This window comes from Anthonomus grandis, chromosome 16 (assembly GCF_022605725.1).
Source record: "Anthonomus grandis grandis chromosome 16, icAntGran1.3, whole genome shotgun sequence".
Classification (NCBI taxonomy): domain Eukaryota; kingdom Metazoa; phylum Arthropoda; class Insecta; order Coleoptera; family Curculionidae; genus Anthonomus; species Anthonomus grandis.
The window spans coordinates 21,345,432-21,368,563 of record NC_065561.1 but is presented as its reverse complement, the minus strand read 5'-3'; the positions used below and the strand labels follow the sequence as shown (position 1 = coordinate 21,368,563).

General features: G+C 31.9%; 2 protein-coding genes across 18 annotated transcripts in view; one reads left to right on the top strand and one right to left on the bottom strand.

Annotated features, from left to right (window-relative positions):
• Positions 1-23,132, bottom strand: part of LOC126745919 (antichymotrypsin-2-like) — a 75,350-nt gene that overhangs the window by 30,897 nt on the left and 21,321 nt on the right. For 10 of the 17 annotated variants that reach the window (XM_050453982.1, XM_050453970.1, XM_050453971.1 and 7 more), the window contains exons 1-4: positions 19,970-20,081; positions 14,822-15,092; positions 10,322-10,961; positions 7,965-8,103 (exon numbers count right to left, since the gene is read on the bottom strand). In XM_050453982.1, the coding sequence (XP_050309939.1) occupies positions 7,965-8,103; positions 10,322-10,961; positions 14,822-15,092; positions 19,970-20,066 (1,147 nt within the window). In that variant the 5' untranslated portion in view covers positions 20,067-20,081. Of the gene's footprint in view, positions 1-2,162; positions 2,418-2,445; positions 2,652-2,784; positions 2,955-7,964; positions 8,104-10,321; positions 10,962-14,821; positions 15,093-16,472; positions 16,644-18,145; positions 18,314-19,969; positions 20,082-23,132 lie in introns of those variants that run through there. The other 7 variants (XM_050453983.1, XM_050453977.1, XM_050453980.1 and 4 more) reach the window with 7 other exon arrangements.
• The window catches only part of LOC126745923 (uncharacterized), a 36,418-nt gene continuing 31,694 nt past the window's right edge, over positions 18,409-23,132 (top strand). Inside the window, exon 1 of the mRNA XM_050453987.1 lies at positions 18,409-18,582. The gene's annotated coding sequence lies outside the window, so the exon portion shown is untranslated. The remainder of the gene's footprint in view (positions 18,583-23,132) is intronic.

Sequence of the window (23,132 nt, the reverse complement as noted above, 5' to 3'; positions counted from 1 at the left end):
ATAGGAGCGAAACACGTGTAGCTTTTAAAAAAAAAATTATATGGATTGGGTGAGACCGTGACTTTGTGTTCTTACCTTTGTTTTGTTAGACTTCTTCAGATTTAGAGTTCTAAATATTCTAAAATAAAAAATCTAAAGTAATTCCAGAATTCTATTCCAGGCATTCAAATACCTGGAATAGAATTCTGAAATTACTTTAGAATCTTTAGAACTTAACAAAAAATTCTAAATCTGAGTCAAATTACTTCCCAATGGTCTCCAACGAGGCTTAAGACTACATAAAACACTATTTCAGGCACTTTAAGTCCCTCAAATGCCTATCAAATGACTTATGAGTAATAAAAGAGTTATTCCAGGCACACAAATGCCTGGAATAGAATTCTGGAAATACTTTACAATCTTTAGAACTTAAGAAAAGTCTAAAACTCAGTCAGATTTCTTCCAAATGATCAAAAGAGGCTTAAGAGTATTTAAATGATTATTCCAGGAATTACAAATAACTCAAACGTCTATGAGAAATTTATAAGTAGTCAAAGAGTTATTCAAGGCACACAACTGCCTGGAATAAAATTCTGGAATTACTCTAGAATATTTAGAACTTAACAAAGAAGTCTAAATCTGAGTCAGATTACTTCCCAATGGTGTTCAACGAGGCTTAAGACTATAAAAAAGACTATTTCAGGAACTTTAAGTACCTCACATGCCTATAAGAGACTTATGAGTAATAAAAGAGTTATTCCAGGCCCACAAATGCCTGGAATAAAATTCTGGAATTACTTTAGAATATTTAGAACTCTAAATGTGAGTCAGATTACTTCCCTATGGCCTCCAACGAGGCTTAAGACTACATAAAAGACTATTTCAGTTTGAGCATCTCAAATGCCTATAAGAGACTTATGAGTAATAAAAGAGTTATTCCAGGCACACAATTGCCTGAAATAAAATTCTGGAATTACTTTAGAATAGTTAGAATTTGAAAAAAAGTCAAAACCTCAATCCAATTGTCTCTAAATGACCGAAAGAGACTTAACAATACTTATCAGATTAGTCCAGGCAGTTTAAGTAACTTAAACGCCTATAACAGACTTCTAGGCAGTAGAAAAATTATTCCAGGCATTCAAATGCCTGGAATAAAATTCTGGAATTATTTTAGAATATTTAGAACTTAAAAAAAGACTAAAACTCAGTCAGATTTCCTCCAAATGATCGAAAGAGGCTTAAGAGTACTTAAATGATTATTCCAGGAATTACAAATAACTCAAACGTCTATGAGAGAGATTTATAAGTAGTAAAAGAGTTATTCCAGACACACAAATGCCTGGAATAAAATTCTGGAATTACTTTAGAATATTTAGAATTAAAAAAAAAGTCTAAGGGAATCCGTGAATATTTCACTTTATTTGCATGTATGGACTATTGAATATCTTAGAATCTCTCCAATTCTTTTATAATAACTCCTGTATAATCATCATACGAGTGATCGTTTTCAATTAGAACGATACTCCATGCGGTTTGTCTGAGACCACCCTCTCGACGTTGCATGATGGGAGTATAAAAGTTGAAAATGACGTAAAACTTTAGATGTTCAATGGAAAACTACATTTAATAATTCATATATTCTTGAGACCCAAATAGGGTAATTTCTCTCTGTTTTATAGCCGCCTAATTGCGGTTTTAACATTATTTTTTTTGGTCCTTCGAACCGGATTTTTATACTAAAACCTGCCATTATTTAGTCGTTTATTGACATTACTTGATCCTCCCAGGATATTCATTAAAAAGTTGTTACTTTTATAGCCGAGCATATTCAATTTTAAGATTTTTGGTCCTTTGTACCGGTTTTTATACCCACAATCTGCAAGGTTTTTGTTGATTTTTGATGAATAATCAATCGGATATATCCTTCTGGTGCATGTAACAATAACATGATAGGCAAGTACCGATAAGTCTAGCAATGGAAACTTAACAGATGTGGCATATTGACAATGTTGAAATTGTCCTTGTATCCAAAAGTCTCTTTAAAATAGGACTTTAAGGAAGCACCTACATACTACTACTAATAATAAACGAGCCTAATTCATGGCCTATAGAAATAATGAATTTTATAAAGTAAATCGATACAAATCAGACCATTAGCAGGGGTTAAATTAATAAAAATACCATTAAATGCATCATCATTTATTACAGTGCTTTGAGGAAGCTGTTAGGGAAGTACGTTACAATATTCAATATTTTTTGGTTAAACATTACTGGATTAAAGAAATATTATAAATCTGCGTAAAACTCTTAAGGTTTAACAAGTTTACCATAGAACAAAGCGTTTGATCCAATTTTCAATACAAAGAAAAATGGGTGGTTTGCCAAAAAGTCCTTTTTGGTATCCATCAAGGGCATTGTGCGTGCCAAGTACATCAACCCTAATAAAATAACATTATAGAAGTATAATTTGTTTAATAGGATAACCCCCTTATGAGATGGTCTCTATATCAGTAAACCATGCATTTATATGTGCGCTAGCCTTCCGTTAAATAAAAACTGTTGATGTCCATCGATTCTCCCCAACAACATGAAAATAAATGTATGATCCGCCTTGAATTCTACTGGTAAAGGTTTTGGCCTAAATGCAGTACAACGCATCATCATGACGGCTGCTTTAAGAAAAAACGTGATTAAATAATTAGGAGTTAGATATACAAAAATATATTGTGCAAAGCAAGTACTTACACACGAACACACACACATACACAACTAGTGGGCAAAAGAATAACATGCGATCAAAAAAACAATTAAAATAATTAGTTAAAGTTCTTCGTGTCTGTGAGAGTCGATGTCTCTCACGAAGCCAACTCGTCCAAAAAACAAGATATTCGCGTGATGTTTTAACACGATCAGGAACGGATGATCAACGGTGAACACTTCACTGAAACTGATCGATCTTTTCATTATTCTTATGCCTAAAAAGTAATAACTGGTTAAATCGCTTCAATTGGTCAGCATATGATGAAGCAAAAAATATTTTGTACTTACTATATCGGCCGAAACTGCAAACACCACGACACTGATACACCCGGGTTTAAAAGAACAAAATATTTTTTGCCTAGAGACACTACATGCGTATAAGCGCGAGGTGTTTCGTGCAAATCACTACATATTATACACCGACACCACTAGATAGAGATAAATTTTATTTAGTAGGTTTTTAATTGAGGTGATAAATAATGCCCTGGAGAAGATATAAATTGCATTAAGTCGCTGACTCTCCAAAGCATTGGAACAAATTCGATTAATTTATGCGTTTTATTTTTAATTTGTGACCGAAGTTTGTGCATTAATTGATTGCCGCACGCGAGATCCCAGTTTGCCAGACCTGTACGTGTTTTTCATCTGCGATCCATGTCTAATTATAAGCAAATTATGTGTTATTATATTAAACTTATCTGCAGAGTACTGTGTTCTAATAGAATTATGAAACTTTATTGAGTACATTGGAACCAGAGACATTCCTTTTCTTCCCTTAGAGGGATCAGATTCTACATGCTTTTGAGTACTTTCTGCTGCGGTTAAGTGCCATGGTACTCACTGACTTCGCCCTTTAATATATTGACAAGAAATGATTTTTTACGATGGAATTTTAGAGGTGTATTAAATTAATGTTTTTCAAAAAAAAAACCTTGCCTAGGTTCTCTGCTTTCCAATGCCATAAATATTCATTTGCTTATTATCGATCAGTATAACTATTCACACTTTATATAACTCACTAAACATCACTTTTGGTATCAAATTTATCCAGAACTATTTATGGACATGGTGGCTGTATGAAAAACTTCAAAACCTACTTTAGAGTTTACTGTTGTGTTTTCTAAAGCAATGAACCTTTACATTATCTTTATCTATAGATCTATAGTAAACTGCAGGTTCTCTCTTTGCAAATTCCAATACAAATATCTGATGATACACTCGCAACTATAAGACTCGCTAATCTATTTAGATAAGTATGCATGTTAATTGTCCTAGAATGTGTCTCAGTACTCGTCTACGACCCCCTTTATTCAAATTACAACATTATCACAAACTCACTCACATACCAAGAAAAAATTAACTAGAAGTTTAATTAATCTTCAAATAATTGATGGTTTTAATTATTCATTGATACCAAGAAGAGTTAGGGAAAACTCTATCTGTGAGGAGGTAATCTGACTGAGTTTTAGACTTTTTTAGAATTCTAAAGTAATTCCAGAATTTTATTCCAGGCATTTGAGTGCCAGGAATAATTCATTTATCACGTATAAGTCTCTTACAGGCATTTGAGTTACTTAGACTATCTGGAATCATCTTCTATGTACCCTCAAGCCTCTTTCGGTCATTTTGAGTTATTCTGAGTTCTAGACCTTTTTTAATTTTAAATATTCTAAAATAATTCCAGAATTTTGTTCCAGGCATTTGAGTGCCTGGAATATTTCTTTTACTATTTAGAAGTTTCTCACAGGCATTTAAGTTCTAATCTTTTATGCACTCTTAAGAGTTGTTCGGTCGTTTGGAGGTAATCTAAGCGAGGATGTAATTCTAAATATTCTAAAGTCATTCCAGAATTTTATTCCAGGCATTTGAGTACCTGGAATAATTATTCTATTACTTATAAGTCACTCATAGACGTTTGAGTTACTTGGTCTGCCTGAAATAATCTTGTCTATACTTTTAACCCTTTTTTGATCATTTGGAGGTAATCTAACTGAGTTTTAGACTTCTCTTTAATTCTATGTGTTCTAAAGTAATTCCAGAATTTTATTCCAGGCATTTGAGTGCCTGGAATAGTTATTCCATTACTTATAAGTCTCTCATAGACGTTTGAGTTATTTGGTCTGCCTGAAATAATCTTGTCTATCCTCTTAGGTCTCTTTCGATCATTTGGAGGTAATGTAACTGAGTTTTAGACTTCCCTATAATTCTATGTGTTCTAAAGTAATTCTAGAACTTTATTCCAGGCATTTGAGTGCCTGGAATAATTCTTTTATTACTTATAAGTCTCTTATAGACGTTTGAGTTACTTGGTCTGCCTAAAATAATCTTGCCTATCCTCTTAAGTCTCTTTCAATCATTTAGAGGTAATCTAACCGAGTTTTAGACTTCTCTTTAATTCTATGTATTCTAAAGTAATTCCAGAATTTTATTCCAGGCATTTGAGTGCCTGGAATAATTTTTCTATTACTTATAAGTCTCTCATAGACGTTTGAGTTATTTGGTCTGCCTGAAATAATCTTGTCTATCCTCTTAAGTGTCTTTCGATCATTTGGAGGTAATCTAACTGAGTTTTAGACTTCTCTTTAATTCCATGTGTTCTAAAGTAATTCTAGAACTTTATTCCAGGCATTTGAGTGCCTGGAATAATTATGCTATTACTTATAAGTCTCTCATAGACGTTTGAGATATTTGGTCTGCCTGGAATAATCTTGTCTATCCTCTTAAGTGTCTTTCGATCATTTGGAGGTAATCTAACTGAGTTTTAGACTTCTCTTTAATTCTATGTGTTCTAAAGTAATTTCAGAATTTTATTCCAGGCATTTGGGTGCCTGGAATAATTATTTTATTACTTATAAGTCTCTCATAGACGTTTGAGTTACTTGGTCTGCCTGGAATAATCTTAAAAGTATTGTTAAACCTCTTTCGGTCATTTGTAGGTAATCTGATTGAGTTTTAGAAGTTCTTTTTAAATTCTAAATATTCTAAAGTAATTCCAGAATTTTATTTTAGGCATTTGAAAGCCTGGAATATTTTTTTTACTATCCGTAAGTCTTTCATAGTTATTTGAACTAGTTGAAGTGCCGGGAATAATCTGTTAAGTCCTTTTAAGTCATTTAGAGTTATTCTAGCGAAGTTTTAGACTTTTCTTTAACTCTAAATATTCTAAAGTAACTCCATAATTCTATTCCAGACATTTGTGTGCCTGGAATAGTCATTTAACTTGATTTTTTTACCTCTTGACTTTGTATACATTTTAGTGTATATTGATTTTTGTTTTTTATTTATTCACTAATTTATTTATTAATTTTTTTTGTATTTTGACCTCATACAATTTTGTTAAATTGTATAAACTTTTATAGGTTCGTTTTTTAATATATTTTATGTGTATTTTTGTGTTCTGTATTTTCTTATTTTTACTTATTAGGTTTTGTCTACAAATTGTAAAATTTTTAGCATTATATATTTTATATTAAGTACTCTTAGGCCCCTTTTGGTCATTTTTTAATTCTAAAGTAATTCCAGAATTTTATTCCAGGCATTTGAGTGCCTGGAATAGTTGTTTTACTACTTTTAAGTCTGTCACAGGCATTTAACTTACTTGACTCGCCTGGAGTAACCTTTTATGTACTCTTAAGGATTGGAATGCAATGTTCAATGTTCAATGTTTTATCATCTTTCTTTTCTGCTCATTTTTAAGGAACTAAAAAGCTCTATCAAGAAATGATAGATTTTTTTAACGTAAGAATGTATTTTTTTTAATTTGCTATTATTAACAATTTCCACTATATTGAGAGAAGAAATTAAACCGTTCCAGGAAACTGAATATTTTTGAAACATGAATTATGTTTATTATTTTTCCAATTAAATCTGAATATTAACGATTCACAATGAATTTTCTATATTTCTTAAGAAATTGGTGAATTCTTTAAAGTATATAAACAGTCATTTGTTGCGCTTAATTTGAAAATGAACACTCGGGTATTGAATCCAAACAATTTTATGTAAAATCTGTGCTATTATAAAATAACCTGAATTAATATAATATATTGTTTTAAATTACTCAGTTAAAGAAATAGTTCGGCCTAGACATAGAGGTATATACTTCCATTGAATGTAAGGAACTTTTGAAGTATTTATAAGCATTTTGAGTAGGACAAAACAATTTTTGTAAATTTTAAGAGATTAATTCGATACGTACATATAGGTTTAATAAGCACGCTATTAATCAGTGCTAAAACCATATGAATCCACTGATTGTTCAACTAATTTATTTTTTTTCTGTTATTCGCACTTAATAACACATACTATATGTTGTACGTACACAGATGTTTTACATCTGTAATATGGTAAAACTCTATTTAATAACTTTGATTTGATTTAAATTATTTTATAGGTGTATAATAAGGCGTATTAGAAATTCTTTATTAACTAAATAATATTTCCTAAAATCTGCGCTTAACGAAAATCAGATACTCACCTTAAATTGGCACCAAAATTGAAGAATTTCGCACCTCAGACACGTCAACTGTTTATTCGTTTTTTTTTAAATATTATCACAAAAAACAATAATTTTTTTTTTAATATTAGGAATGCCTCTACTTCTCTTTACACCGTTAATTCTTCTTTTACTGAATAGTGTTGTGGCCATACAGTCATTTAAGGCATAATGGCGAGTTTTTTTTCTAGCAGTTAATAAAGTGACGCCCAGTTGCACAAATTTGACCAAAAAAGAAACGGTCAAATTTATCAAAGAAAGACTATAAAAAGGCGTCATTCAAATTAACTGTTTTTTGGAACTTTTGCCAAACTGATACCGCTGAAAATAGCGTAAACTTCCGGGTCATTTTTTTTCCATTATTTTATTAAATTCATAGCAAGAAACTTTGAAAAATAGCATATATTTTACCGCAATTATTAAATATTCAAAAAAAAAAATTCAAATGTGTTAGTGTGATCCCTATAGGACAGCCAATAACATAAGCCAAGCAAGCAAGGAAACCGATGGCAGAGGCACATGCAAACATTCATTAATTAATCGAAGAAATAATGTTAGAGAAAGCACAGTTAGCACTCGGTTCTATTTTTGTTTCACTACAAAGATAAGGTACTATAAGCGAGAGGTCAAGATATTAGGTTAAAAACAAAACCGGGTGACGTAAAAAGTGGTACAAGATGAAACAAACATAAAACCTATTAATAATTAAGAAAGAATATTGAAGACTTACCAGTGGCGGCCGCGGCCTCGCTTCCCTCCTCGTTAACTTCAATAAACGCTTTCTGCACCACTTTACTGATTTTAAGCGCTTCGTTTTTAATCATGTCACTGAAGTCGGCCTGATTGGTAAAGGCCTGTTTCAGACCCAACTGAAATTGAAAACCAACAAAAAAAAATTAGATCAAAGCGAAAACCGTTTTTCGATATCTCTTTTTATAAGTAAGTTATAAATAAATAGTCATACAGGTAAGTCACCCAATTACAGGAAAAAACAAAAATAAATAAAGTTCATAAAAAAAACCAAAGAGGAAAAAGAAACAAACAATATTTTAACAAATTTACTTAATAAATCATAACATTAACCTAAACTATGAAATAAGTAAACAATAGAAGACAGTAATAGATTAATTAACCTTGCTAATTATTGCGTTCAAAGAAACACTTTGTGTACAAAAGTATTAAATAAATAACAGATATAATTTAACGGCGCTCTAGTTAGCATATTAGTTCTAGGACGTTGACAATAAAAAGTTAATGAACATCTTGCGTATAACCTGGGAATTACGTACCTAATTTGATTTAGTAACTCAGTACAATCAATTTTATTATTTAAGAGTTTGTATAAAAAGGTAATTCCTAATCTATGCCTTCTGGTTTGTAAGGATACCATTCCAAACCTATCTAACAAAAAATCATTGACCAGTCCTCTAGCAGGATAAACACCGTCCTCTTTGAAAGCTAAATAATTAAGCAATTTGCGCTGCACAGATTCAAGCTCTACAATATCAACCCCCGGTAAATTGGATGCCAAATGAGACAACCATACTCCAATTTGGATCTAACAAAACTAAAGTACAGAATTTGTAGACATTATGTTTTGCCTCCTAAGCTGATAATTATCCTCTCCTTAGGCGTTAGCAACTATTTCTTTTTATATTTTTAATTTCGGATTGAATTAATTCTATAACAAAAAAGTTGGTGAAAATTATTCCTTCTTGCCAATGCTTTTAGTTCATGCCATATGTTCTTAATAACATGCAATATAAAGGAGGCAACCCCAATACCGTATGACCATTGTCAAACGCAAGCAACACATTATATATACTATCAATCTACGTCTATGCACCCCAAAGAGTAGAAAATCCTCATTATATATGAGGGTATTAAAATGTATAATCACTTGCCCCTGGAATGCGAACTCATGAATAGTAGCAAGCAGTTTAGCTGTTCAATGAAGGATTTATTAATTAAAAAAGCATATTATTGCCTAGAAGAGTTCTATAGAGAAGGATCTTTTAACCTAACTGCATTTTAAATTTGATATATTATTGTCCATTATTAATGCATTTGTTTTTGGTTGACATATTGTTACTTTATACTAAAACCTTTTTTTTTAGCGACTTTTGTTTCTTTTTTACTTTATCCATGACATTTAGTTCTTAACTGTATCATTATATTTTTTTTAATTTCAACTCAATGTTGAAAAAGAATAAAGCATATTTGATTTGATATAAAAATATATTCAGGTATTTTTTTTTGTAAATTTTTGGTTTTGGTATATTTATCAGTCATATATGGTCAATGTATATTTATTAATCTGTAGAATATACGTATATCTTATACTATTCTATTTAAAAAAGGGAGAAAATTTCAATATTTAAAAAAACCTGACACGAGATTTACATTCTAGTTTTTAAACTCGATTACTAAACCTCAAATATTTGGTAAAATTTTTATGAAGAATCACTGTTTTTAGTCCATATTATCCAACCTAATAACGCTGTTTTTATACTAAATATTTTATGCAAAAACACTGTTTTTGAACAACATAACCCTTAACCCCCCACCCACCCAAACATTTGTCCAGTAAAAAACGCCTTTCAAAAATCATGTTTTTTATCCATAATATCCAATCTAATAGCACTGTTTTTATATTAAATATTTATTAATATACATATATATAATTATATCAAATTTAAATAAACAAACTGTGTTATTAAATTAAAGATGAGCGACGAAACCAGCTGTTCTTCATGAGTATTATTTTGAAAAATAATGATTTTTGATAACAATTTCTAACTGGTAAGTAATGTGGGGTGGGTGGGGGGCTCAAGATAGAATTAATGAAAAAGGGTTTTTTTGCAGAAAATAATTGCCTGAGAAAAAAATGCTTTTTAAGAAAATTATAGGTCTTGTATCTATACTTTTCTCACATAACCTTAAGGTTTTCGAGTAAAACGTGAACAAACCTTCGAAAAAGAATTTGTAGGAATATGGGGAGTTCTACGAGTATTGGCTGACATTGTTCCTAGTGGTGCAATAAAAAATTTTAAAAACGTCTTATGTCAATTTAACATGAAAACTCACCTTTTGCAAGGGCTCGTTCAGCTGCATCGTCGTTTCGATCTTGAACTTGGGCAACGTGACGGACACCTCGGTCTGGTACATGTCCTGCGTGATCCTGGTCAGGTCGTAGTCGGCCAATTTACTTTCGAGGTCGGCGATGCCGTCCACTTTATCGGGCAACACGACGATCATGCTGATGTCCTCGTTAGCGTACGGTAATTCCAACACCTGCGCCTCCAAGTTGGCGTCGAATTTATAAAGGAATTTCGCGGATTTATGCATCATTTGCACGTCGACCGATTCGTGGGCGTTCAAGTGGAATTTGTCGACGCGGGTGTCGTTCTCGTTGAATTTCTCTTTCCAGTTGCCTTTGAAGTAGATCGCGTTCACCAGGACCATTCTGGTGTCTTCGTTTAAGTCGTTCGGTTGAACGAGTTCGTGGATTTTATTGTTCGTTTTGCCCTCGACCCAGGAGTTAATTAATTGGGCGGCCGTTAGGGATGCCCTGAACGACACCGGTTCCACTTCCGAGAGGAATTTCCTCTTGATGTTCGCGTGGAAGTTTTCGTTTAGCTCGGATTTCTCGTCCACATAAATTTTATTGGCTATATGCAGGGTGACATTCTCGACGGAGTTCAGGTGACGCATCACCTCGTTGTACCTGTAAAAGATAAATATTCATTTTTCTTCATATCGACTAATGATATTGATAAAGTAAAATGTTTTCATCCGTCCAAGAGTTTCAGAAGAATTACTTTTATCAACTGCCTAGAATTAGTGCAAAGTATTTCCATCACTTCCAAGCAGTTGAAAGAACAAACATTCTAGATGCGGGCTTTATTATAAGACCTGGACGTTTCAGACGAATTACTTCATCAAATTGCTGGACTTAATAATATAATATTTTCATACTTCCAGGCAGTTGAAAAAGAAAAGGAAAAACAGGAGGGCCCGCAAAATATGAACATTTCAGAAGAATTACTTCATCAACTGCCTGGACTTAATATAAAATATTTCCATCACTTTCAGGAAGTTGAAAAAGAGAAAGGAAAAACGGAAATACCTGCAAAATATGGACATTGTCCAAATTAGTATTAACTACTAATGCTCCGTATTAAATAGAGTGCAAGAGTGAAAGATATATCAATAGGATTTCCAAACAAATTGATTTTTTATAAGCCGAAGCCCTAAAATACTCTGTCAATTCAATGAAAATGTATCAATTGAATACAGGGTATTTCATAACTTTGGTTCATATATAAAACAGACTTGATGACAATTTCCCAGATAAACTTGTTAACAAATCCCATTGATATTCTTCCATTGAGTTCTTATGGGAAATTATTGTCCTAATTTAAATAAACAACGCCATTAAATTGAATATTGAATAAATATGTTATGCAAAAACACTGTTTTTCATCAACATAACCCTTACCCCCCCACCCACCCCAAACGTTTGTCCAGTAAAAAACTCCTTTCAAAAATCACTGTTTTGATCCATAATATCCAATCTAATAGCACTGTTTTTGTATTAAATAATCATTAATAAACATATATATAATTATATCAAATTTAAATAAACAAACTGTATTATTAAATTAGATATGCACGACGAAACCTGCTGTTCTTAATGAATATTATTTAAAAAAATAATGATTTTTGATAACAATTTTTTACTGGTAAGTTATGTGGGGTGGGTGGGCGGCTAAGGGTAGAATTAGTGAAAAAGGGTTTTTTTGCAGAAAATAATTGCCTGAGAAAAAAATGCTTTTTAAGAAAATTATAGGTGATAAAAAGAGAGACTGATATTAAAATCTATGGTTTTGTATCTATATTTTTCTCAGATAACCTTCACAAAACGTTGTTTTTCATCAAAACCACCCTTACCCCCCCACCCACCCCAAACATTTGTCAAGTAAAAAATTCGTTTGGAAAATCACTATTTTTTATCCATAATATCCAATCTAATAAACACTGTTTTTGTATTATAAATTTACTAATATACATATTATATAATTATATAAAATTTAAATAAACAAACTGTGTTATTAAATTAGATATGAACAACGAAACCAGCTGTTCTTCATGAGTATTATTTTGAAAAATAATGATTTTTAATAACAATTTCTAACTGGTAAGTTATGTGGGGTGGGTGGGGGGGCTAAGGGTAGAATTAGTGAAAAAGGGTTTTTTTTGCAGAAAATAATTGCCTGAGAAAAAAATGCTTTTTAAGAAAATTATAGGTGATAAAAAGAGAGACTGATATTAAAATCTATGGTTTTGTATCTATATTTTTCTCAGATACCCTTCACAAAACGTTGTTTTTCATCAAAACCACCCTTACCCCCCCACCCACCCCAAACATTTATCCAGTAAAAAATTCGTTTGAAAAATCACTGTTTTTTTCATCCATAATATCACAATGGATATTGTTATTGTTATACGTCAATGATCTGCCTTTGGTCCCTGTTTCTGGAAAGTTTACACTTTTGCCGACGATACCTTGGCATGATACCGATCCAGAAAGAATGAAAGTTGCCATTGACAGGGATCTGACTCTTGTTAAGCTATGGTGTGCTGCTAACCAGTTAGCTTTTAACATCTCTAAAACTAAAATTCTGTTCTTTAGGTGTGATCTAGAGGCAGTTACTTTGCATAATAATTCAATCAGTCAAATTTTTGGGTGTGACCATGGATAAGCTTTTAAAATTTCAAGACCACATCTCTTATTAGGCAAAAAAAATTGTCAACTAACTGTTATGCTATTAGAGTAATTGCTAATTCCCTTAACTTTGTTGTAGCCAAAAATGCTCTCATTAAATCCCATCTTAGGTATGGAATTGTCTTCTGGGGAGTTTGTTCCCAGTATCTGTTTAATTCTTTATTTGTTATGCATAAGAAGGCACATATAACGTGCCCTGTCCCTTTTCGCACTTCTTGGCAGGATCTCTTACTAAGACATGCCCTCCTTATTTATAATGGAAACAGCTTGTGTTGTTCATAAGAAATACACACATGAGCTTAATTCTTCATCTGAGTATAATCTTCGTAACACATTTTATCTGCCTCTTCCTATTCCAAGAAAAATGAAGCTTTTTAACCATTTACCTCTTAATTTAAGGAATGCTGAATATAACCTTAAGTTTAGGAAAAAATTAAAGACATTTTTACAAAGTGAATCTTTTTTACTCATTGGGTGAATTTTACGCCAGACACTTCTTGACATAATGTATTATTATTTATTATTGTTATTGAGTGACTAGTTTTGATACATGTATTTTATAAGTTTTAAAACCTCTACCTGTATCGTTGCCTTATTTCCACTATTTTCTCTTTTTTACAGCTTTGTTAACAACTTTTAGGTTTATAACAATAAAGCGATTTTTGAATTTGAATGTTTTTATCCTTCCAGGCAGTTGAAATGTTCCGAGTCCAAGACAATACAGGCCCCCTAAATCGAAGACGTTTGAAATTATTAATTTCCTGGAAAAAGTTGTTTCACATCTTTTAGTGTGGTCCGCCACCATAAATATTTCCAGCAACTGATAAAAAAGAGACTGTTCATAAGATATTTGATACCCATTTTTTGTTTATAGCGAGTCAGGTAGAAATCGCTTTTGCAGGCACGGAATTTGTTATTTGAATTCATTCGTGTTTATACTTTGATAACGCACTTATGCTTTTCGCTTATGTAGTCGCAGTCCGCATTTTGTAATAATAAATAAGTGTTTTGTGAAAATTAAGAGTATTATTAATATTCGGTTTCACCCTGACTACATTAGTGACCTACGACCTGACTATTCAGTAATTCTCGGAGATCTGAGTATTGATATGTTAAGGAGCAAATATTTTAAGAGCGTGTTGTTGGAGTTAAAATAAGACTTTTTTTTCCTATAAACATCTGTCCTAAAATGCACCCCCTCAGAACTACAGCCCTTGCAAATTGCTTGAAGAAAATCGATTATTTGGTATTGTAACTACAATTATTCATTATTTATACTTTATATTTTTATTTATGTTAGTGAGAGTAAGTGTGTAGTTTTTGTATGTCTTTTCTGTTAATTAACGTTTTGTTCCTTAATATTTAATTTTGATAATGCCCTAAAGCGGCGAAACGCGTAACCTTTTAAATATAGATGTTTGATTGTGTGACTTTGACTTTGAGTAGGTATACTTTCTCTTTCTTTAGTCAATTATGTTTGAGGCAATTAGGGAGAAATAATTGATGCTATTTCAACTATTATATTCAGACCATATCAAGATATTGATAGTATCAATATATAAATGGTTCAATATATTTAAAACTAAGGGAAATCTGTACTTCTTTGAAAATAAGAGAAAGAAGAGAAATCAAGGCAAAATGTGCAATTTACAAACAAAATATAAGTTATTAAAATATAAATAGGTCTTCTATAGATAAGTAGTTCATTGCGTGATTTTGATATTATAAACATTAATATTTTAAGCATTGTTTGTATTAGAGTTTCCTATTTTAAATAAATGACATGCTATTAAACTCACCCGTTGGCAGCGGTAGCCTGATCCTTAATATTCAGAACCTGAGCGAATTCGGCACTGGTAGCTCCCCTAGCACCTTGGTAAGCCATAGAAAGGGCCGCGTGTGCACTTATAGGGGAGAAAAAAATGTTTTCCTGAGGCTTCGCATCTGCGGCCAGAACGCTGTGCAATTTCTGAGTGAACTCGCTGTTTCCTTGCACCACATTTCGGAGGGCCACACTTGCCATGTTCGGAGTTACGACCGTCAAAAGTAAGGGAAGGAGAAGTAAAAGACCTAAAGAGAACATTCGTTAGTTTGTTGGATTGCAGATTGAAAGGAGTATGCAATAGAGTTCGTTTTCTTGCTGTCACTGGTAGTGAAGAAGAGTGTAAATGTAACCCTGACTTTTGCAGCATAAATCTTCCAAGATTTAATTGAAAATCTTCAAAATGATCGATCAATACGAGTCTGGAAGTTTAGGGTCAAATATCATACCAAAAAGGTTCTCAAACCTTATAAAATTAAGGAGTTATGTAATGGAATTTACAGTATTTAAGTACTTGCAGTGGTCTCAAAATGATAATAGAAAAAAATATAGAATCTAAGCCATCAGTAGGTAAGTAACAATAACTAATAAACCTAAAAATTTACCAATTACTAATTAAAAAAAAAGCCAGCATTCAATTTTCTCATGCAATTAACAATAAATTAAAAAATAATCGCAAAAAATGCAAAGGTTAAATAATTTATGAAAACCAATAAATTTTTTTATCACATTGGCTTTATTAATTAAAATTTCAATTATTTCTCAATAAAACTGTATGGATTTATTTCCTATTCATAAGGTTTAATTAGCATTTTGTAACATGTATTTTAACATATGCTTTATAATACCGAACTAATTTTTTACTGACATTGAAGTAAAGAAAAGTTATCATTTAATCTCAACTTTAAAATTCTATAGGTCTGTATTAAATACTGAATAAATGATTTTTTAATTGTGCAGCATGTTGTACAATGACAGACCCTTGTCGAACAGACTTTGTTATAGTGTTTATTTGTTTGATAATGAGGAATCTCATTATTTCTTGCAAATAGGTATTGAGGTAAAAAGAACATATCCTCTATTTTATAAATAAAAATAAGAAGTTGACATTCAAAAATTCTTTCTATATCATGTAAATCTTACAAAATAGTTTTTTTGTCTGTAAAAATAGTTTGTACCTTAAACAAGACAAAAACCCAATTTCCTCACGCACCCACTATTTACTATAAATCAAAGGTTATTTTAATTTGTGAACAAATTAAATATTTTCATAATCTGTTATTGATTTTCCATACATTTGGGTTTCAAGAAATTCAGTTTTAATTTGTCGGCACACAGCCATGAATCAACTAACTTTAATTTCTCGTTACGAGGTCCTAAAGAATGACACCCTAGTATATCAAATATTTCATAAATGTGGCAAATTGGTCAAAATATATACCATAAAAAGTTGTGATCACTACTGTAGCTATAAAAACAATTTAAACTTTAAAAAACTGAAGTTACCGACTCTGCTAGACACTATTATAGTTGTTGAAAACAGCCTCGGAACAACAATTCACATAAATAAATAAGAGGGGCGTATACAACAAACTACTACTACTACTAAAAAAGGCATATAGGATTACCAGTTTCTAAAAGAGGACACTTTCTGGGAAAAGGGGCACCTAACACCGAACACTTTGGCTTCATAAAACGGCTGTTTTGGGCCGTACTGCAGCGCTACAAATCGATAAATCGCCGGCCTTCGATGCAAATGAATCACTTCGTTTGTTGTTACAGAACGGTACGTTTAATCAATTAAAATTTCTCCAAATATCAGTGGGATGATGTCATTGCTGTTTTTGGTTTTATTTGTAAAGTTTGATAACAAATAAAAAACCTAACCTCAATAAAAACGAACCTAACCTACAAGTCAGTTTTGTGGTTATGTTTGCTTGTATATATATGGATGTCTTGAGTTTATATTTTTCTTCTTTTATCTTTATTCTCCTAGCCTAATAAAAAGTATATTTTTACGGCTACAAATTGCTCAAATTATTAAAAAATTAGTTTGTCTTTTCATCAAAGAACAGAGACCTAAATAGAGACTATTTTGAGCATGATACCACCCATAAATAATCACCCTTGGTTGTTTTCTAAAGACAATATGCTCCGAACAACCATAAATATTACAAAGAGCTTTATTTCTTTAACTGGATACCAAAATTATGTTCACTCCAAGCATCTCAAGCTACTAATTCCAAGTGGAACATTTACTTTACTTTGAGGACCATTAGTTGACAACAGTGGGCAAAATATGAAGAATATAAGGCACTCGAGACTTAAGTTATGGGAATCAGCACCTCCTAGACCGGTAAAAAGAATTTATTTGCCATTGATAGGTAAGTAACTTGTAGCATGAAAAATAACTAATCAACTTACAATTTTAACAAAGTAAGCATTAATTTTTTTAAAATACAATCAACTATAAATCAGAAATAATCAGAAAATAGTATAGACATTTATATAATTTAAATGTATATTCTGTGATACTTGTGTCAATTCTAGTAACATACAGGAGTGTCAGTAAATTATTATATCGGAAAGTTTACTGAATATATATATTAAGAACTGTCCATTTTCAATTAATATAAATCCTCAACTCACAATCTTATTTTAACCCTTGGACCCTCCTCGGAAATTCCTCTATTTTCATATAAAATAAATAAAAACATTCTAAATGAACGGGAGGTTTAAGATCTATAACCACCTTCTGTGTCATAAAAGAATTTTCATCGCTGAACATATTTATGACTAACTTAAAAAGATTAGTGAGGGAAACCCTACAATGGTCTGGATGAGTTTTTCTTAGAGTATTCAGTTTCATTTATGATTGTTTGTTATTTTATTAAATTTAACTTATTTTGACAATGTACATTTACCTATTAGCAGTAAAGAATTTAATTACTTATTTTATTTGTTCTAATTCTCCTTGCATTGTTAACAACATTTTATGTGTTGTAAAACAGTAAAGCGATATTGGAATTTGATGCCTTTAAATTAGTTCTAATTATATCAAATCAGTATAGAGGCCTAATGCATTTTTGTTCCCGATCATTTATGAATAATATGAGTGAAAGGTGAAGAACAGTGGGACCCCTCAGATCTTACAGAATTATTTGATCCTTGACCTACTTACAAGGAAGTCCATTTGGTTATAAATATTACCCTGTCAAAAGCCTTTGCAAGGTCGGTGCAACTACATCTTGCATTCTTTATATATATAGACGATTCATAGGTGCAATGTATATTAACTTACCCATGTTAAAAGCTTATCAAAAGAAACGCCCGAATTATTTATAATAATAATCGATAACTATACGCTCTTTAGACTAACCGAAATCCAAAAGTGCACTCCATTATATACTTGTATAAAAATCGTAAAACGAAAATAATATAATGGGTGATAAAAATTCTTTAATGTTGATTGTTAGTGGTTAGTATAATTCTTATTATTGTGCGAGCTCTTATCAGCTCGGACAACTATGACTGATTTTTATATAAGGAAAAAAATACGCAGTTTAGAATGCCAATTTGCTGACCCTTGCTTAGATAACACCATCAGTGGCGTACGATTTAATTAAATCCCAGTTTGGATGCTCACATAGAAGTTTCTCCAAGTTTTAGTGTGAATATCAATTAAAGGGATACGAAAAACGAGTCAATAGTCCTGTATATTAATTAACTAATGCTAAAGTAAGTGTTCAATGGAATTAATTAGGCAACTTAAGTGATTGTGTAGGTGGAGTTTTTTTAATACCCTGTACAGTAGGAATGCAAACGTTCCAGTGCCATTCGAATTTTTAATCGATTTCCAGAAACAATAGACAAATAAATATTTTTTAAGGGTACATAATTAAATTATTCAATTTCATTATAAGTGACAATATATAATAAATTTATGTAGGAATATATAGGCTGTTTTAGTATAGTTAGAATGGATCATGTTGAAAGTCTAAACCGATATTATTGATGAAAAAAACCTTAAAAGATGGAAAATTTGTCCTAACTCTCACTATTTTACTTTTATCAGTTGTGGATACGATAATGAAGCCAGGACAGCAGAAGACCTTTAATAAGCATGTAATTTCTCAATTAAGAGATCATTATAATTAGATGGTTTCTTCTCCTCGGGCATTTTGACTTAAAAAGGCGAATATTTCAGTAATTTTTAACTAAACAGCGTTAAACCTTCAACAATATAATTGTAAAGAACACTCCCTTTTTTATTTGACAAGAATATTTCTAGTGGTCTTTCAGATATTGGACTTTAAAGTAAGTGCTCACTTTAAAGCTGATTTTTTTTGAAATCAGTGTAAATACAGAGAAATTAATCGACAGCCTGAAATCAGTAGTAAACAAATTTAAAAAACCTAAACTGATCTGACAGGAATAAAAATTAAATTAGTCGACGATATGACTACATAAAACAGAAAACAAATCCAAAAGTCAACTGCCTAGAATTATCAAATTACTTGACAGATTAAAATTAGAAGAATTTTGTCTCAATTGCCCGGAATTATAGAACTTATTTCAACTGCCTATAATAAGAAATACATTAATCTAGGATTAAATAACGATTTTATATCAATTGCCTAAAAAAAACTCAACTGCCACGAATAAACCTGTTATTAGTCAATAACAAACTGCCTGAAATTGAAACACTTATATAGACTTGTCATTAATTAATTGATCTTGCTATCTATCTCTTGTTGCAATTTATTTAATAGATCATTGATTTTTCTCTTATTACACAATTCCCAAATCTTTGGATTTTCTGTCAAACTCTCTTGATAAAATCTGAGTAGTGTCTTGAATACTATAAACTGGTGCGCCACTGAAATTATTATTATAAATCAAAAGTTACGACTTACCACGTATTGGAATAACATAATAAATGATTAGACGGTCATACGTTTTATGCATCTATTTCCTAGAGAAACGGGCATTTTTACTGATTAATACATTTTCTAGGAATTGCTGATTTTTTTGCTCAGACCAAATTTTACCACAATAATGAATGAAAATTCCGTATTAACCGCAATTATTATTAAACATGTTTTTTTACATATCTAATTCTTACCTAGCTGCACACTAATCAATATGTTGTTCAAGACTAAACCAATATTATTTTTAACAACTCGTAATACATACCGGTAATTAAAGTGATGATGATACATTCACGATTATGTGGAATTGTGCGATAAAGTCAAAACGGTATTAAAGTTATCTTATCTGTATTATTAACCATTGAAGTCACTGTTTTTAAATAATTTATTTTTATATCCAATGTAATCTTTAACGGGCCCTATTGTCTATTTGGTTTCCATATTCCAAACTCGGTTGCCATAAAATCCAGACGGCACGAGAAATATTAATGAGGACAGTTCTATGCTTAAATAAGCGATTATCCAGTTAAATTTATAATGCAACATTAACAACTTGACCTCTCGGTAAACAACTATTTGACACCTACATTAGAAAACTCTTATAGTCTGTCGCGTTTGCTATTATGAGTCACTTAATTGCATAACTTTTTGGTAGTAGATACATAAGAAATTATTTTTTTCGTTCATTATTAATACAGATGTGTGATGTCATTTTTTACACTTAATAATTGATGATATAGTCAAGAGTGTGGACAAAAATGTAACCCTATTAAATCTACCTTTTGTCCAAACTTTGACAATGGAAGTCTATAAGACAATTGACGGATATCAAAACAATTTGACAGTGAACTTGTTCCGGACGATATTAAAAATTACTTCCCAAAAAACTGGAAGGAATTAATGTTATTCTTAACTTGCCTGGAAGAAAAGGAAAATTTCCCCAACTTCCTGGATGGTAATTTAAGGAGTGTCCAAATGGATTAATAGAAAAAATAATTCCTTCTTAATTTTAATAATTTATTTTATTTAATTAACCGGTAAGGTTTTCGTGACGTTTTCACTTTTTCCTGTGCCATTTTAAGCATTTGTTTATTTATTCCAGGCGATTGATATCAACCTTTAATTAATTTTTGTTAGTTGGAGTGAGTTTCTTATTAATTGAACGTATACCAGCGTCTTGTTCCCATCACCTACGTCACCGAAATACCAGGTTACAACAAGATTCGAGCAGAACTAAGGGAATGAGAGCACTTTGAAAATTCGGAAAATGTCGTTTTCGACGTCCGTTTTTGAGGCCAAAAATGGGCATCAAAAATGCCATATCTCGGCTATCGTAAAAGCTACGACTTTGCGGATGGTCTCGTTGGATTCACAAGGACGAAACTAAGATAAAACCGTTGGAATTTTCCCGATAGCTCCCATAGAAGCCGAGATATCGACCTTCAAAGTTTGGGATTTTTCATTTTTCGGGTATACTCCCCCGTATCGAATTTTTTCACCAAAAATTGATTTTTTTCGAATTCAAACTAAGTCTACCAGCGTCTTATTTGGGTCACCTAGATTACGAAAACACCGGGTTATAACAGGATCCGAGCAGAACTAAGGGAATGAAAGCACTTTGAAAATCCTGAAAAAGTCGTTTTCGACGTCCGTTTTTGAGGCCAAAAATGGGCATCAAAAATGCCATATCTCGGCTATCGTAAAAGCTACGACTTTGCGGATGGTCTCGTTGGATTCAGAACGACGAAACTAAGACAAAACCGTTGGAATTTTCCCGATAGCTCCCATAGAAGCCTAGATATCGACCTCCAAAGTTTGGGATTTTTCATTTTTCAGGTATACCCCCCCGTATCGAATTTTTTCACCAAAAATTGTTTTTTTTCGAATTCAAACTAAGTCTACCAGCGTCTTATTTGGGTCACCTAGATTACGAAAACACCGGGTTATAACAGGATCCGAGCAGAACTAAGGGAATGAAAGCACTTTGAAAATCCTGAAAAAGTCGTTTTCGACGTCCGTTTTTGAGGCCAAAAATGGGCATCAAAAATGCCATATCTCAGCTATCGTAAAAGCTACGACTTTGCGGATGGTCTCGTTAGATTTAGAATGACGAAACTAAAACAAAACCGTTGGAATTTTCCCGATCGGACCCATAGAAGCCGAGATATCGACCTTCAAAGTTTGGGATTTTTCATTTTTCAGGTATACCCCCCCGTATCGAATTTTTTCACCAAAAATTGATTTTCTTCGAATTCAAACTAAGTATACCAGCGTCTTATTTGGGTCACCTAGATTACGAAAATACCGGGTTATAACAGGATCCGAGCAGAACTAAGGGAATGAGAGCACTTTGAAAATCCTGAAAAAGTCGTTTTCGACGTCCGTTTTTGAGGCCAAAAATGGGCATCAAAAATGCCATATCTCGGCTATCGTAAAAGCTACGACTTTGCGGATGGTCTCGTTGGATTCAGAACGACGAAACTAAGACAAAACCGTTGGAATTTTCCCGATAGCTCCCATAGAAGCCGAGATATCGACCTCCAAAGTTTGGGATTTTTCATTTTTCAGGTATACCCCCCCGTATCGAATTTTTTCACCAAAAATTGATTTTTTTCGAAATCAAACTAAGTATACCAGCGTCTTATTTGGGTCACCTAGATTACGAAAACACCGGGTTATAACAGGATCCGAGCAGAACTAAGAGAATGAGAGCACTTTGAAAATCCTGAAAAAGTCGTTTTCGACGTCCGATTTATCTACAGTTTGTTTCATTTGCCTATGTGTATTGGTTTTCCAGAAAATAAATTTTTAGTATTAAATATAGCTCTAGGAACCCCTATATATTTTATTTCATTTTCAACTAGACTAGGCTACACAAAAACTCAGATAATAGGAAACTTGTCCATGGGAAATTCTTTATGGTAAATAAAATTTGTAGCTGATAAATTTCCTAATCATCTACAGTTTATTTTATTTTGCTAAGTGTATTGGTTTTCGAGAAAATTAATTATTTACGGCCAGGCGTTACTCTAGGAATCCCTATATATTATTGCAGATAAATTATGTGTATAGATCATAGTTTTGCCTCTTATCACATTCGTGCATCTCCCTATAAGTGATTTTCTTACTCCTTTTTAAAGGTTGTCAAAATTGTATACTGAGGAGACATTGAGGTAGGGATCTTCTCTAAACTAACCATTTAATGTTATTAACCATTGAACATTTTATTTGTCTCAGAATTCGTTGGGCGCCAAACTTCCCATTCCCGTTGTTTATAAAGTGAATATGTCCAAGAATTAATTTTTTCTTTTATTTATTGTAATATTAAATATAAATTATGCTATTTTCAAAGCTCAC